The sequence below is a fragment of the Seriola aureovittata genome, chromosome 13 (genome assembly GCF_021018895.1).
Source record: "Seriola aureovittata isolate HTS-2021-v1 ecotype China chromosome 13, ASM2101889v1, whole genome shotgun sequence".
Taxonomy (NCBI): domain Eukaryota; kingdom Metazoa; phylum Chordata; class Actinopteri; order Carangiformes; family Carangidae; genus Seriola; species Seriola aureovittata.
The window spans coordinates 20,733,727-20,749,527 of NC_079376.1; the positions used below are offsets into that span (position 1 = coordinate 20,733,727).

At 41.4% G+C, this 15,801-nt stretch overlaps 1 protein-coding gene across 7 annotated transcripts in view; it reads left to right on the top strand.

Moving 5' to 3' along the window:
* ralgapa1 (Ral GTPase activating protein catalytic subunit alpha 1) overlaps positions 1–15,801 on the top strand; it is a 76,053-nt gene that overhangs the window by 40,524 nt on the left and 19,728 nt on the right. For all 7 annotated transcript variants that reach the window (XM_056393936.1, XM_056393937.1, XM_056393933.1 and 4 more), the window contains 2 exons: positions 3,317–3,475; positions 5,676–5,803. In XM_056393936.1, coding sequence (XP_056249911.1) covers positions 3,317–3,475; positions 5,676–5,803 — 287 coding nt within the window. The remainder of the gene's footprint in view (positions 1–3,316; positions 3,476–5,675; positions 5,804–15,801) is intronic.

A 15,801-nucleotide genomic window follows, 5' to 3' on the forward strand; every position in this document is an offset into this window, starting at 1 on the left:
GGTCAGTCAGTCTGCATTTATCTATGAACGGATGTGGGTGATACTTACAGTATCTGCTCTCCACAGCTGCTTTATACTGTATGAACAGTTTTTCCTTCAGTTCATTAAATCCCTGCAGCACCCGAACATGTGCAGAGCGCAGTGCCATTACACACGGCCGTTCAGTGTCTTTACTTTCATTAAATCCCCTGAAATCGACACCAGGCTGCGGTATAACCATGCAGATCTCTACACACATAACATTAATCGGTTATAACTTGATATTCTGCTTTTTTTATGAGCCCATGATGAGCCCTGGTAACAGGACATTACTCCTTAAAGAAGCACCAAACCATTAAGAAAACAGAAATTTCATCTCACAGAATACGAATGTTGCTGGTCTACAGCTGCCTCAATCAGGTAGCTCTTTTTCAAATGGTTAATTTTCCTCCCAAAAAATCGAATTGACACACTGACACCGTCAATCAAAGTAGAATAAGCCCAGATTCTGGCCTAAACATTCTCCCAATCACTTTTTCAGTGTAAATTCTAAGTTAACAGGCAGCCGACTTTATTGCTTTATGGGAGTATTTAGCAGCTACAAGGACAAAAGACATTAAAAAGTCCCTTCTAATGAAGAGACAACACTTACAAATGAAGTAATCATATTTTTGTGAGTGATCATCAGAATGAAGCCACTAACCAGCTGTAGGGATGAGTATCCTTAGGATTTTATCTTTATCTTATCCATATCTTATTTTACCTTATCATCTTATCATTGATCTGGTTCATGCTATTACTGGTTCTCTTTCTTTACCTTCTTTACTTTTTATTGCACTTACAGTAACGTACAGTACAGTTATAATTGTCGCCAACTCAAGTTATCTAAAAGTTATCTTTACATCACCTGGTTCTGTGTCCACCGCACTGAGTAAGCAGCTCCACCCTGGACAGAGACGCAGCACAACTATAGATGGAATAAAAATAAAATAGAAAATCAATGTGATGGTCAATGTTGATATTGTGGCTGGTAAGAAATAGATAAATTTATGTGTCAATTAAAAATATTGATGTTAATGTATTTTCAGCGTAGACGCCATCGATTATTGCCACTAATCGCAGCAGCCCTGGTTGACAGACACTTATAATAACAGTCTTCTGTCAGGGGCAAAAACAAGCACTTTTAGTGGACGTACTTTGATGAGTGCAGTCGCAGGATGCACACACAGATGTACACACATACATTCACACACACACACACGCTCGTGTGTTAATCAAACATGCACACACACGTACATCTGGATGGCTGAGTTGTAGTGATCGCACACAGACGCACACACATGTGGGACTTTTAGTAAATAATCACAAGCGTATGTACGTGCACCTCTCCCTCCGTGTCCCTGTTCACCCCCCATTGTGTGTGTGTGTTCGTATGCACGGGCTGCGCATGTGTGTGCACACCTGTCAACCCCCGGGCACTGGGCGCTCTGCACATGGCCATAATGTCGCTTTAATCAGATCATACTTCCTGCTTCTCAGCCTATCACGTCGCTGCAGGCTCCTGATTGGATTATCAGTGCCTGGTCCGACACCATCCATCTCCCTGATCAGCTGATGGCCCCATCAAACACGCATAGTCACACACACACACACACACACACACACACACACACACACACACACACAATAAACCTGTTTAACTTGACACAAACACACATCCACTGAGGGCTTCATTCACATCAGTTGCACAAATAACCACACGATTATAAATGTGAGCGTCTGTTGAACACAGACACCCACATGCATGTGTCGGTTAGCACACACAGGCTTACAAACACATAACACACACACAGTTTGTCCACAAAGAGGTTAAACTGACAGACATACACATGTCCATACTGGCAGGCATTTATCATCCATCCCTCTGCCACACACATGCACACACAACAATACACACTGCAGTGTGAATTTAGTCCATTGCAGGGCATTTGTCCAGTTCTCACTCTGCAGTGTGTTCTGCTCCCTGTCAGACCACATCTGCTTTAAAAAACGATTCAAAGGATTAAAGCCACATTTAAAATAGTGATACAGCTCAGAGAAGCACATCAGACACTAAGACTCCACTTCGCCTTATTACACTGTGTCATCTAATTGTTCTGACACCCAAAAATACAGCTTAAAGCCCATAATTCTCACTCTCCAAATGTGATAATGGCAGAGCCCTTCGTTCTCAGTATCATTGTGAGTTGTGTGTCACTTTGAATTGCAAGCACCGTCAGAGGAAAGTGCCTCTAAAAGATTTATTTTAAGTAGAACTTGTTAAATACATCTCTATTACTCACATATTTTCCAAACTCTGCCTAATATATCAACGTTAATTAGGCCTATAATTCAGTGCAGTCACGTAAATTCATGCAGAGTCATAATGGCAAGTGGGTGAAGTAACTTCCAAACAGTAAGGTAACAAGTTCTCCAGGCCTCCATCTTAATTAATTCACCCCCAGGCTTATATGACAGTTGAGGGAGTTGTGTGTGTACAAATAAAATTACATTTTATCAAACTGTGCGTCCTGATACACAACGTGGGACAGTCTTTTTTGATTAACAAATCCCCTCACATTGTGCAGACAAATCATACGTCTTTAAAAACCTTGACAGAGGACAAGATACACAACTGATTCCAGTTAAACACATATTTAAAAGGAAATGTCTTGTGTTTGTCTCAGGGCCAAGGCCGAGTCCGGCAGCCATCTGAGGTTGTGTGACACAACAGACAAGTAGAGAGACGTCTGTGTGGGGAGCTGGTGTTAGTGTTTGTGTGTGTGTGCTTTTTGGCAGACATCAAGGTTAATGACAGAGCTGTCACCAGACCTGACTGTAGACCACTGAGTGAATGAGAACCATCACACACGCACACCCCATCGCACAGCATCAGGCTTGATCCCATCTGTCTTCCAGCCCACACTCCGTCTTTCCGGAGCTTCACTCTGTCTTTGTGTCCACTCTCTGTGTCCACTATCTTCACACACTCACTCCATCACCCCCAGGGCCACCTATAGCACGTACACACACAGAATCAAAAGCCTTGGGTTTATGATGGATACAGCCTTTCTAGTTCATTGTGTGAGATCCTCTCTGTGTGTGTGTGTGTGTGTGTGTGTGTGTGTGTGTGTGTGTGTGTTGTGTGTGTGTGTGTGTGTGTGTGTGTGTGTGTGTGTGTGTGTGTGTGTGGGGTTGGCATTGACTTAGTTTGTGTTGTTTTTGCTTCACAAAGAAAAATGTGAGACATTTATTCTGTTTTGATTCAACTATTAATATTTCTTGCCTCCGCCTCCAGCTGAGACACCTGGGTAATGACGAGGTCCACATTGTCTGGTCGGAACATTCCAGAGACTACCGTCGAGGAATCATCCCCACTGAGTTCGGAGATGTACTAATCATCATCTACCCCATGAAGAACCACATGTACTCCATCCATATTCTCAAAAAACCAGAGGTAAGAGGAGCGTTCAGCATTTTGATACTGGACTCAAACTGCCAGTCGTCAATACTTTGTGCAATTACTCAGCATCAACATTTCAGTGTTTCCCAAGAATCCTTATTATTAGGTGAAAATGACTCTGAAACAGCAAGACATTTAGACTCATCATTAAAACCCAGGATGATAATTCACTTCCCCTCTGGACTAATCGGTGATAACTATACATGTAACCTGTTGTGGGAATGTAATTGCAGTGTCAATCACTGGCCATCAGTTTAATTTGTAGCCATATTCGTGGCTCTGTACGTGTTGGTTGGTCGGTATATCTCAACAACTGTTTGATGGGTTTTCCTAAAGTTTGGTACTAATGGATTGCCATGAAATGGGCGCCCTTATTCATCTCCCCCTTTTGGATGAATTGTAATCACCTTGGTGATCCCTTAACTTTTAATTTAGTGCCATCTTCAGGTCAAAATGTCAATTTGTCCAATATTTTGATTTATCACCAAATACCTGCAAAAGTATTAGCTTTCACTCTCAGCTATATGTTGTATTTTGTGCTAATTTTGTGTTAATTAGTGCTAACACACATAACAAACATTATATTTGCTAAACATCAACGTGTTAGCTGTTGTCAATTTTATCATGTTAGCACGCTGATGCTCAACGCATCGCTGTGCCTAAGTACAGCCACACAGAGCCGCTAGTTTTGCTGTAGACTTTTAGTCTTACATAAATGTTGGGATCCAAGTGTGGGACACATTATTCATGTGAATCTGGTCAGAAGCCAATTATTAGAGTCACTGTGTGTAATGTACAGAGGAACAAATGCACAGAGGCCAATCGGTGCACCCTCTTAAACAGTTTACAGTCGGATGGCATCATGTCACACTTACACTTAATCTACAGATTATTTAAATGTCTTTCAATCTTTCAGTCAATTTCTTTATATGAAATATGTATAATATTAATTATGTTTGATTATGTTTGTCAATTCTATATGTCAGAACAAAAATCCCTAAATCAAGTTCTTCAGTCTGAGCAAACTTCATCTGCAGAGAAAGACTGTGAGATGTGATTGAAAGCTCCAGTAAAAGCTAAAAAAGTAGACCTTAAGTTAATACTACATACTACTTTTTTCAAGGTTTCAAGGCCAACTAGTCCAGAATTGGTAAAGTGATTTTCTGTCAGCCAATTGATCGACTAATCGCTGCAGCTCTAGATATTATGTTGATGGTAGAGACTTCATATTGTATGTACTCGGAGAGTCTGTGAGTTGGGTAAGGAATAAAATTGGAAACATGGACAGTGTTTTGGTAAATAATTTTATGTTTCCTACCAGACTACACAGATATGCATCCAGATTGACTAAGAATCCTAGAGAGAGTCCTGTCCCGAGTCTTGCTGCTCTGGTTAATGTATCAGTCTAAAACACACAGACATTAATACCACAGCACTGATAGCATAACTCTATTTCAAACAAGACTTAACACAATAAAATGCTGTTTTTTTCTGTATGACATAGATACCACAGCACTAATAACATAACCTTATTCCGTTTCATTCATTCTACAAGCAAAAATATTGAATTATCATGAATCCAAAAACAAGTTAGATAAGATATTCTCTGTGTTGTCGTCCTGAAAGCACTGTATTCAGTCACAGAGTGCACGGCTTGGAGACCTGGTCCACAAATAAATTCAATAAAAAGTCTGACATTATTCTCTTTGGTGGATTCCACAAGCAAAGCATTGAATTAAAGCAGAAAACCATAGCCTGAATCAAATAGTGTATCATTGAAAAAAAAATTTGTCATATCAGTCATTGCTTGTCAGAACAGACAGAGATTGTCCTGTTTCATAAAACATCTAGAATTTTCTGTCTTTGAGAGGCTGCCACAAGCGTCAGACATATTGACTCTTTCATCCTTTAAATTTCACCTCAAAACACACTCCTTCAAACTTGCCTTTTCTGTTTGACTCCAGCGCTAACGTTCTATACAATCATTTATTTTATGCAAATATATTTGTTCTCAATTTTAACATACTTAAGCCTTGTTGGATGTTTGATACTGTCTGTTGCTACTTTATATTTGATTTGTGTTGTAAGGTGTGCTTGAGTGCCTCGAAAGGTTATAAATAAAATATCTTATCAGCATGGGATTGTGTTATTTGTTGTTTAATGCCTGTTTCACTCCTTGTGTTTGTGTCTGCAGGTGCCGTTCTTTGGTCCGTTGTTTGACGGTGCCATCGTGGACATGAAGATTTTGCCCACCATGGTCAGAGCCACAGCTATCAACGCCAGTCGAGCTCTCAAATCCCTCATTCCTCTATACCAGAACTTGTATCCTTTGAAAACCCTACTCAGAGTATTCAAAACTGAACGACAAAGGTAAGTTACAGAAGCCTTTAATCACTATCTCCGGGCTAACACCTCATGCTCAGCTCTTTAAAACTTAGTTGTTTGTAGGCTTCGCTTGCTGACTTTAAGTTGTTTGAATAAATCTGTGCTGTTGTGCCGTCTGTTGAAATCCTTGCTCATGTATGTGTGAGCGAGTATGTTGGTTATCACTCAGCTCAAGTGTTAAGAATAGCAAATCAATGTCCAGTCGTGTTTGGCTTTCAGAATATAAGTGCTTGTGTGATAGAGCTGTATTTAGTTGGCTCTGAAGTGCTATATATCAAGTGTGTGCGTGTACGTGCATCCGTGTGTCTGTGCGTTTGTTGTGCACAGCCAGGCACATAAAGTTTGGATGGAGTGTGTGTGTGTGTGCGCGCGTGTGTGCAGGAGAGAAAGAGAAACAGACCAATGGGTGTGTATACAGTCTGTCTGCTTGATCCGTTTCGATGGTAGTTTGGTTGGAACAAGCCCAGTGCTCAATACTTATCGATGATTCTCCTTTCTAATGCTGGTTCTGAATGAGGGGTTTTGCTCTCTGGTCTCACACACACACACACACACACACACACACATACACTCATACATACACACACTCTTCGTACACAGTCTCCACTCTAAGAAACGCAGATGGACGATTACGCTCATATGAACTCCTCACTAACGCATGTACATCCACATACAGACATGCGGATTCGTGCAGCGTTGTTAGAGACGCACAGACACACACGCAATTGCACATGTAATTGTGAGGTGACAGTTTCCCCCGTTGAGGCGAGCTGAGCTACTGACTGATCATTGGAATTTCTTTTAAGAGGCACTTAGAGCAATTTGATTCCCTTAATGATTCTGTCTTCTTGTCTGTCTGCTTATCATCTGTTCTTCCTCCCTTCATATCCAGATAAGTTCAACTTTATTTGCATTGTGATGAAATAAGGTATATTTTCTGGGTGACAGACAGAAGCAATGCTTTACTCACCTCGAGCATGTGCAGATCAGTCATTATACCACCTGCAACCTGGGCTGACAGAAGTATAAAGTCCTTCTCACCAAGCTTTTAAGTTAAATAAATATAGCGTGGACCTACAATCAACACACTTTATTTACTCTTTGTGTTCATTCAGTTTTACCAAAATTTATCCATGCCTCCTAGAGGGATAACAAACATGTTTAGTGCGTTTTCTTTATCATAAAGCAAGTGTACAGCTTAATTTTTTAAATCCTACAATTACATCCATGTTTGTTGTGCTAAAATACATCTTCCTCACTGCCTCACTTCCTCACCTCATTAGCGCATTGCTCCATAGCACTACTTGTGGACAAAAACTCCACAGGGTACCTTTTTAAAGGGAAGGAGCAAAAAGAAGAGAAATAAATAAATATAAAGACTTTGTGCAGCAGCATGGGCCAAAGGTCTCGCCAGCTCAGCTCCACCACATCCCATATGACAGGAGCTTACAAAGACTGAGAGCTGCCAATGACAGACAAGTACTATTGACAACTTTTGTGCATTGTATCAGCGAGGGAAAGACCTCCTCAAAAACTGGTTAGGTCTCTAAAAACTAGTCACTCCATTCAAAGAGAGAATCCACTGACACAGAGATGCGAATGTCTGGTCCACTAATTTATTACAATCCATACTTTGTCATTGTAACAGTAATAGAATAATAACAATTTAGTATTTTTGCCTCTCCCTTTCCTTTTTCTTTTATTATTTCCCCTCTGTCTCATCTTGATTCTCCTCTTGGTGTACTCCTTTCTTCCTCTCTTTGACCTTCTTAACCTTGTCCCACATATCACCTTCACCACAATCTGCCTCCTCAGTCTCATCTTGCCTCTTGTCTTTCAACCCTCTTTTCTCTTTCTCTTCTTGCATTCAACTTTTTTTTCCCTCTCAGCTTCTGTCTTGCTCCCTATTCTTTCTCCTCCCTTCCTATCTTCCTCCTCTTTTCCTTCCACCCTCTTTCCTCCATTCAGAAAGATAATACGAGTGTTAGAGGTGATGCTAGCCAACAAGGTGGAAGAAGGGTGGGGGTTGAGAAGCCATTTTGCTTTGCCACGTCCACCCAGCAAGACGGAGAGATTGTTAGACTCAGTGTGGGGCTCGTATCTAATACCTCCCAACCCCATTGTGTTTGTGCGTGCGCGTGCACTTTCTTTACACATATTCATATCTCAACTTGTGTGTGCATTTTCTGCAACTCCAGCGATCTTGAGTGAGTGCGCAGACATGTAGACATCTCTGCAGTTGTGTTTGTGGGTTTTTGCTTTGTGCATTTATATATATGTCCGTACTGTATGTGTGTGTGTGTGTGTGGCCATGTACACAAGCCTGATGACACACGTGTCGAACATGCTCGTTTGGAGGTGTTTGTGTGTGTCTGCAAGTGTCCTGGTGTGTATTGATTGGTGGTAGCAGCAGTTCGATGTCTCTGACAGGCTGAATTACAGTAATCAGTCATTATTGACTCCCCATCTCTCTGCTACACACACCTCTCTCCTCTTCTGTCTCTCTCTCCCCCCACTCTGCACTCTACTTTTCTTACTCCTTTTTTTCTTTCCTTCTCTCCCTCTATCTCTCTGCCTCTGCATCTCTGCCCTAGCATCCCTCTATGTCATGTTGTGCTCTCATTTCTTCTGCTCCTGTCTTGTGTCACTCTGTGCCCCTCATCATCATTTCTCTCTGATTCTGTCCCTGTATTTGCTCTTCTGTCTCTCTAACTCCCTTATCTCAGAGCATCTCTGTTTCTCCTTCTATCTCTGTCATGTTGTCTGTTTTTCCTCTTCTTCAGATTTCTTTACTTTTCTTTCCCCCTTATCTTTATTTCTGCTCATCATCATCGTCCTAACCCGAGAGAAACTCTGACATCATGATGTAATAACAATCCTTAACAATAAGTTTCAACTTAGAAGAGTTTCTGAATGTTTATGGCAACACAAGATAAGATAATACAATATATATAGCAATACAAATTAAGTAAAAAGTGAAAAAATATGTTCCCTATTTACTCTATTTTGTCCCCAGAGTGAGTCAGAGACCTTAGACTGAAAAACATACACAGAAAAAACCCACAAATTTAAACTCGAGCACAGGCCAAACAATTGCATATACATTTGGGGTAAATTTAATTTAAACTAATTAGTCGATTAAACCTGAAACTGACTTTAAATCGAGTTTATGAACTTGACAAACACTGGATTTTCATAATAGTGGCTTTAAAACACTGTAAACCAATACAGATGTGAATTACAGGAGCAGCAACAGAGATGGAGCTGAAACATTAGGGCCACTCACAGGTGAAACGAATAACGTTGATTATCTCGTAACAATGGCACATGTCAATATCTGGGATATATTAGGTGGTAAGTGAATAGTCAACATGTTAGATGTGGGAGAAATGGGCAGCTGTAAAGACCTGAGCGACTGTAAAAAAGTCTGATCCTCACCAGTTTACAGGATTTAAAGGATCTGCTGCTGATGTGTTGGTGCCAGGTCCCACAGGGCTCCTTCAGGGGTCTTGTAGAGTCCATCATGGTGGGTCAGAGCTGTTTTGTTGGCGTGCGAAGGACCAACAACATATTATGCAGGGGTGGTCGTGATGTTTTAGTTCATCAGTGTAATACACATGGCTTTTACCTTCTTGTTATGAAGTAAAAGCAAGCATTCCCAGAGTTGAGTCCACATGCAGCTCATGAGGGTTTGATGTCCTTGTGTGTGTGTGTGTGAGGCCCCTCATCAGGCTGTGTGACTGTGTGGTGTGTGTTTGTGAGTGCTGCATTGTAACATGCAGTGTCCTCACGGAGGGGCTGACACAGAAGCACATAGGGGAAGAGAGAGATGAAAAGAAGGTTGGCAGGGCAAAGTGTGTCAGTGTTGAACTGGCATTTTTCTCTTCTTTCTTTCTCTCTCTTTGTCTGTCTGTCTTCTTCCCTCTCGCTCTCGCTCTCTCTCTCTCTCCGTCTCCTGGCCCTCAGGGCGGTCCATCTGCCTTCTCTCTCTCTCTCTGATCTTTCATTCACCATGACTAGAGCCATCCAAAAGCACACACACACACACACACACACACACACACACGGAGTGCCAGGCTGCTGGGGCAGCTGTGTGTAAGCACAACTCTATCTCACATATCAGCTCATTACAGCAAGAAAAGCAATCCAAGACTCCCCAGTGGTATACATGTACGCACACACATACGACCACTCTGCATACAGCCCTCACTGTACGCAGTTGTAAAACCTGTACATGGTCAATGAAGAGTGAGATTGATTTCTTCTTCAGAACTCATAGATTAGACCAGATGAAAGTGAGGAACAAACTGCTGAGCAATATATGTAGCAATATGGTGTCACCACCTCCTCCTGAACCTGATGCTGCCTTCAGGTCACATGAGGGAACGGGTCAATTCCAACTTTGTACCTCTACAAAGACGGACACAGACAGGCTCCTAGAGGGGAACTCAGACCTGATTCGTCCAGAAAGATTAGGAAACCTGATGTGGTCTCAATATGACAACATAACTTTATGTTTCTATATCATATATATATATATATATATATATATATATATATCATAGTGATGGGTTTCAGCTGCAAGACCTTGACTGTATCACAACGTTTTCAGTAAATGCTAATACTAGTTATATTCTTTAATTTATTACAATTAAGATATGTTCATTTGGTAGTATATTAGTAGAGAGAGACAGGAGAGATAGGGGTGACAGAGAGGATAACATGCAGCCTGAGCCGGCTGCTGTAGAGACGTGGTGCGCACTCTAAAAGGTGAGCTACAGATCCCGGATCCCTTTGGTTCACTTAGCCAGATCTGTTACAGCCACTCCACCATCTGATAACAAATCTCAAGATCCACCTTGCGCAGTAAACATGTACATCTGCGCCAGATATCCTGTGTAGGCAGTTGTTACTTGTTATAAGTGGTTCCAGTGGAGCTTCAGGGTGTGTAAATGGGATAGCTGAATCTCCTAGCTAATCTAGAGATCGTATCTACACACTGAAAAAAAAGACTGCACACTGATCTGAGCTCTGTCTGTGTTTGTTGAAGAGGTATTATCTCTTGCTATGAGATATGAAGCCGTGGAAGTTGACTCAACAGCGTGTGGGTTCTTTTCTTCTTTTTTTTTTCTTCAATCTCTCGCTGCCGGAGACCTAACCAACTGTCTGCAGATGTCAGGTTGATGTGCTGTCAACACAAACAGTGCAGAAGAATTAGTGAGCAGACTTTCAGTTTCTGCCCTGTCTGTGCTCAAAGTGATCATTAAAGTGGATGTCTCTACTGGTAAGCATCTGCTACTGACAGTCCATGTGTCGCTGTATAGGATAGCATTTGCTTTGTATAACGATGACACCTTCGTCAGTGGTGCAGGTCTTTTTTATTATTCCTGCTCAGGCATAAGAAAATATAGATGTGTTGTTTTTTATTTGCTTACATTTACCAAGGAAAGTAAATCCTTGGGCCACAACCGGACCAGTGTTAGTGCGCTTCACACAATTTTAGATTGGAAGAAACACTAGTGTTGCTCACTTGTTGAATGTAGAAGAAATTTAAGTTCCCTGGTTAAATTCTGAGAATCACTTAATGTTAAACGTTGGTATTGATCTGATGTAAATGAATCTTCAGGAATCGAAATTAATCGATTCTGGGCTTTGTGAATCGAATCGGGAGATCAGTGCTGACATCCATCCCTGTTTGTATATTGTGTGTGTGTGTGTGTGTGTGTGTGTGTGTGTGGTGTGTGTGTGTGTGTGTTGTGTGTGTGTGTGGTGTGTGTGTGTGTGTGTGTGTGTGTGTGTGTGCGTGCGTGTGCGTGCGTGCGTGCGTGCGTGCATTAGAGTGTGCATGTCAGTTGGTGTTTAGTGAATGAGTCTGTGAAAGACCAAGCTGTGGCCGTCTTCCACCTGCTATTGGGTGATTGTGGTTCTGGGGAACAATGTTGGAGAGATACTAAGCTGCTACAAACATACACACACACACACACTCTGCCAGCAGGTGTTTGTGTGTGGATGATTCTTCAAATGTATATCATCTGTCCATTTACATTTGTGCATTTCACTGTGTTTATGTTTCATGTGTATATTTGTATACATTTCACTCTGAGGATTAGAGCTATCGAGTTTGTATGTGTGTGTGTGTGTGTGTGTGTGTGTGTGTGTGTGTGTGTGTGTGTGTGTGTGTGTGTGTGTGTGTGTGTCTGGGACATCCCCTCTAGTAGTTGATTGGCAGAGATAGCTGCACTGAGGCTGGGGTCAGCATATGGCTCAGTGTGATAGCGATGCTGTGTTTGTGTGTGTGTTTTCTGTGCATGTGTGTGTCATTGCCTTTCCCTCTCTTTCACACACTGTTCCCAGTGAAATGATGGCAGCTCTGGGCATGTAGTGCTATTATCCCCCATATCCACACACACACACACACACACACACACACACACACACACACACACACCAAGAGCAGCCAAACGCCTAGCGGCCTGCCTGGCTTCTTTTTGCCAGCTCCCACAATAGAGTCTATTGTCCCAGTAAGGCTACAATCTGCTGTGTGTGACAAGGAGTGTATGTTCCTCACCATGGTAGAAAGGTGAGGGCAAAACCTTACAAATTGAAGACATTTTGTTATTGCGGATGCTGAAATGGGGTCATGTTATCCTTCACCTCCCCAGAGTACCACTACTTCCATCAGACATGGAGGGAGCACCTCCCCTGATGTAAAAGAAAGCTGTACCGCTGCGTTTGATGCAGTTGTGTAAAGTAAAAAAAAATCAGTGAGACAGATTTTTTAGAAATGAGAATAATGGCGAAACTTAAAACCACTTTAGAGGGAATTGTCAGCACACTGCAACATTTTGAAGTGAGAAATAAAGCTTCTGCATATTGTCAAAAATGGATGTATGTACACAGTCCTCATTGAAAACACAGCGCTCCATGAGCAGCCACACTGGCAAATTGACAGCAAATCAGAACCACACGTTGAGTGATATTTGAGGCTTAAATATACAATTAGGATTAGGTGAAGGGTCTGTGTTTTAGTGAGGGTTAAGAGTAAAGAAATGAATGCGAGTCTGTGTGTGAATGCATGCAGAGGGGGAGGTGATTGTGGTTAATTGTTTCCCGTTGGGCAGATAGAGGAAATGAAAAGAAAGGGGTGAGGAGGAGGGGTCACAGCTAATCTCTTCCACTACTCCTTGGGGAAAAGTGTGTGTGTGTGTGAGAGATGCTGTCAGGATGTAAGGCTGTTAGACAAGCACGTACAATATTAGCACTATGATCATTAACACTTTGGTGCATGATGAATGTGTACAGATGATACAGTCAGTCGACTTTTATGATTGAATTATAGATCACTCATCCGCTGTTTTACAAAAATCATGAGAAATCTTTTAGATTTTAATTTTCCAGCCCAACATTCACATTCTCAGTTGGGCTGGGTGTTGCCACTGATTTTCCAAAGAGATTCTGTTTCAATTCACAAGGTCGTAATTCGCTTTTTTCCTGCTCTTCGCTGTCTTCGTAGCTTTTAAATCCGAAATACAACCATACATCTGCCTCTTAGATTTGCCGCTGTCTTCATTGGAGCCACATTGTCACATGACCAGATCTCGTTGCACGATAAGTCTGGTCAAGCAAGACTAATTGGGTTACGGCCGTTTTATGAATCTATATCGGATTATTCAAATGAAAATTGATTTGAATCTGAGAATTTTCGATTTTTGCAACCCAGCGCTAATTCTCATCTCATTCCATCAAACAGAATTTAAGCCTGCGCAGATTACAGTGAAGGAGGTGTGTGAGGTCTGAAGACTACCATCAAACTTCCCTGCATTGTTTAAAGGGGTTCTGAAATGTTTTCATTTCCCACATACATGACAACAAGAAATTCCTGTTACATCAAATCTTTAGATGAGGCCCCCGACTCAAAACAGCTACTGGCACGGACCTCAAAATGCTCTGATGTTTCTATTCTGTGTGAACTGAAGATACATGTATATTTTAAACAGACACTGACACACACACACACACACACACACACACACACACACACACACACATAGACTGAAGAATTATCGAAGAGAAAAAGCCAAATTACTGGTTAGTGAGGTGTATAACTTTAGATATTACTCATGTTCCATCATGCTTTTCTGCACTAATTTGTGAAGTATATGATTCATGTAATGACTGTGTGTGTGTGTGTGTGTGTGTGTGTGTGTGTGTGTGTGTGTGTGTGTGTGTGTGTGTGTGTGTGTGTGTGTATGTGTGTGTATGTGTGTGTATATGTGTATACATATACCCCTTGTCACAGAGAGCTGTGCAGACACATGAGTTGTAGCTATCAGTGGCTTGATCACACCTTGTTGGAGCAGACCCCCCTCTGACTGGTAAACAAGCTAATCTGCTGTGTGTGTGTATGTGTGTGTGTTTGTGTTTGAATTCACATTGTGCCAGGGTGTGTAAGTATTGTTATGTGACAAGGTGTTTAAGATTCAGGCTGGGATGTCACAGATAACCAAGACGACGCACAGCAAACTGTGTGTCATGAGCTCTGATAGCTGCCTTCAATTTGACCGTCAACAGACGGAAACAAGAGAACCGTTTACGAAGGCTCGGAGTATCAATATCAATGTAAATGAATAATGAATTAATCTAAGAAAAAGCACATTAACCAACAGCTAATTAGTGCCAAGTGAGACAGCATTTGTGCAGCTTTCACACACTAGTTTCATCCCAGCAGAGTGACCAAAAACAAGCCTTTTATTCACATTGTTTCTTTCATATTATTAGTTTAACATACAGTATATTAGCAACTGGTTTTATTATTTTCTTTATAAATTAATCTGCTGACTATTTACCTACTCAGTAGTTTTACAATTACAAAATAGTCCGAAAATAGTTTCCATATTATCCCAGAAATATTTATACTATAATTTAAGACAAAGAAAAGCAGCAAATAAAATGTTTGGCATTTGTGCTCAAAAAACAACTTATTGGTTATTACAATAGTTTACAGTTAGCTTTCTGGAGATGAATTAATCAGTGAGTCATTTTATCTTATAGCTCCTAACTTTTGGTATAAAACTGATCATTATTTTTTAACTAAGGCATATTGTGAACAGCGCTACAAGTGGAAAGATGAACATATTAAATATCCTTAACTCTGAATTTAATATCTGTGCAAAACAACTGGGTTGTCAGGAGTGACCTTTTTTTTTGTGTCACTTCTTATATCCATGTTATAAGGACTTATAAGGTTTTGTGCATATGGATATATGTGTGTGTGGTGAATATTATCTAACGTTTAGAGCCTGCAGATAAGAACAGGATCCATCTCCCTAATCAGAGAATTATTACTATGGCCTCAGTGACAATCACCAACACCCATGCTGTGTGTTTGTGTGTGCCTTTTTGCACTTTGGTGTGTGTGTCCGTTAAATAAAGCTTGTAATTGCGCTGGCAGCTTTAGGGCTCCCCAGTGGTGACAAGGAGGAGCGTGTGTGAGTGTGTGTGTGTGTGGGGGGTGCACATCAGGCCCACACACACATGTCAAAGGGTGAAATAGTGGGGTGACAAGGGGCCAATTAATGTATCACGTCTGTTTTTCTCCTCCGTCTCTGTTTTTGCATTGAGTTAAAGAGCAGATGAATAGGGGTAAATACGATTGTGGAAGTGTGTGCGTGCGTCTGTGTGTGCGTCTGTGTGTGTGTGTGTGTGTGTGTGTGTGTGTGTGTGTGTGTGTTGTGTGTGTGTGTGGTGACGTGCACATCAGGCCCTAACAATAAGTAGTGCATTAGACCAACCTATCTCTGTCCTCATCTTTGGCGTACGTGGACACACACACACTCATAATGAAATCACAAAGCCTCCATATCATTGCTATCACAGAAAGATATAAACCCATTAGCTTGTTCCTTTGGGCATGGACACACACATACACACACACG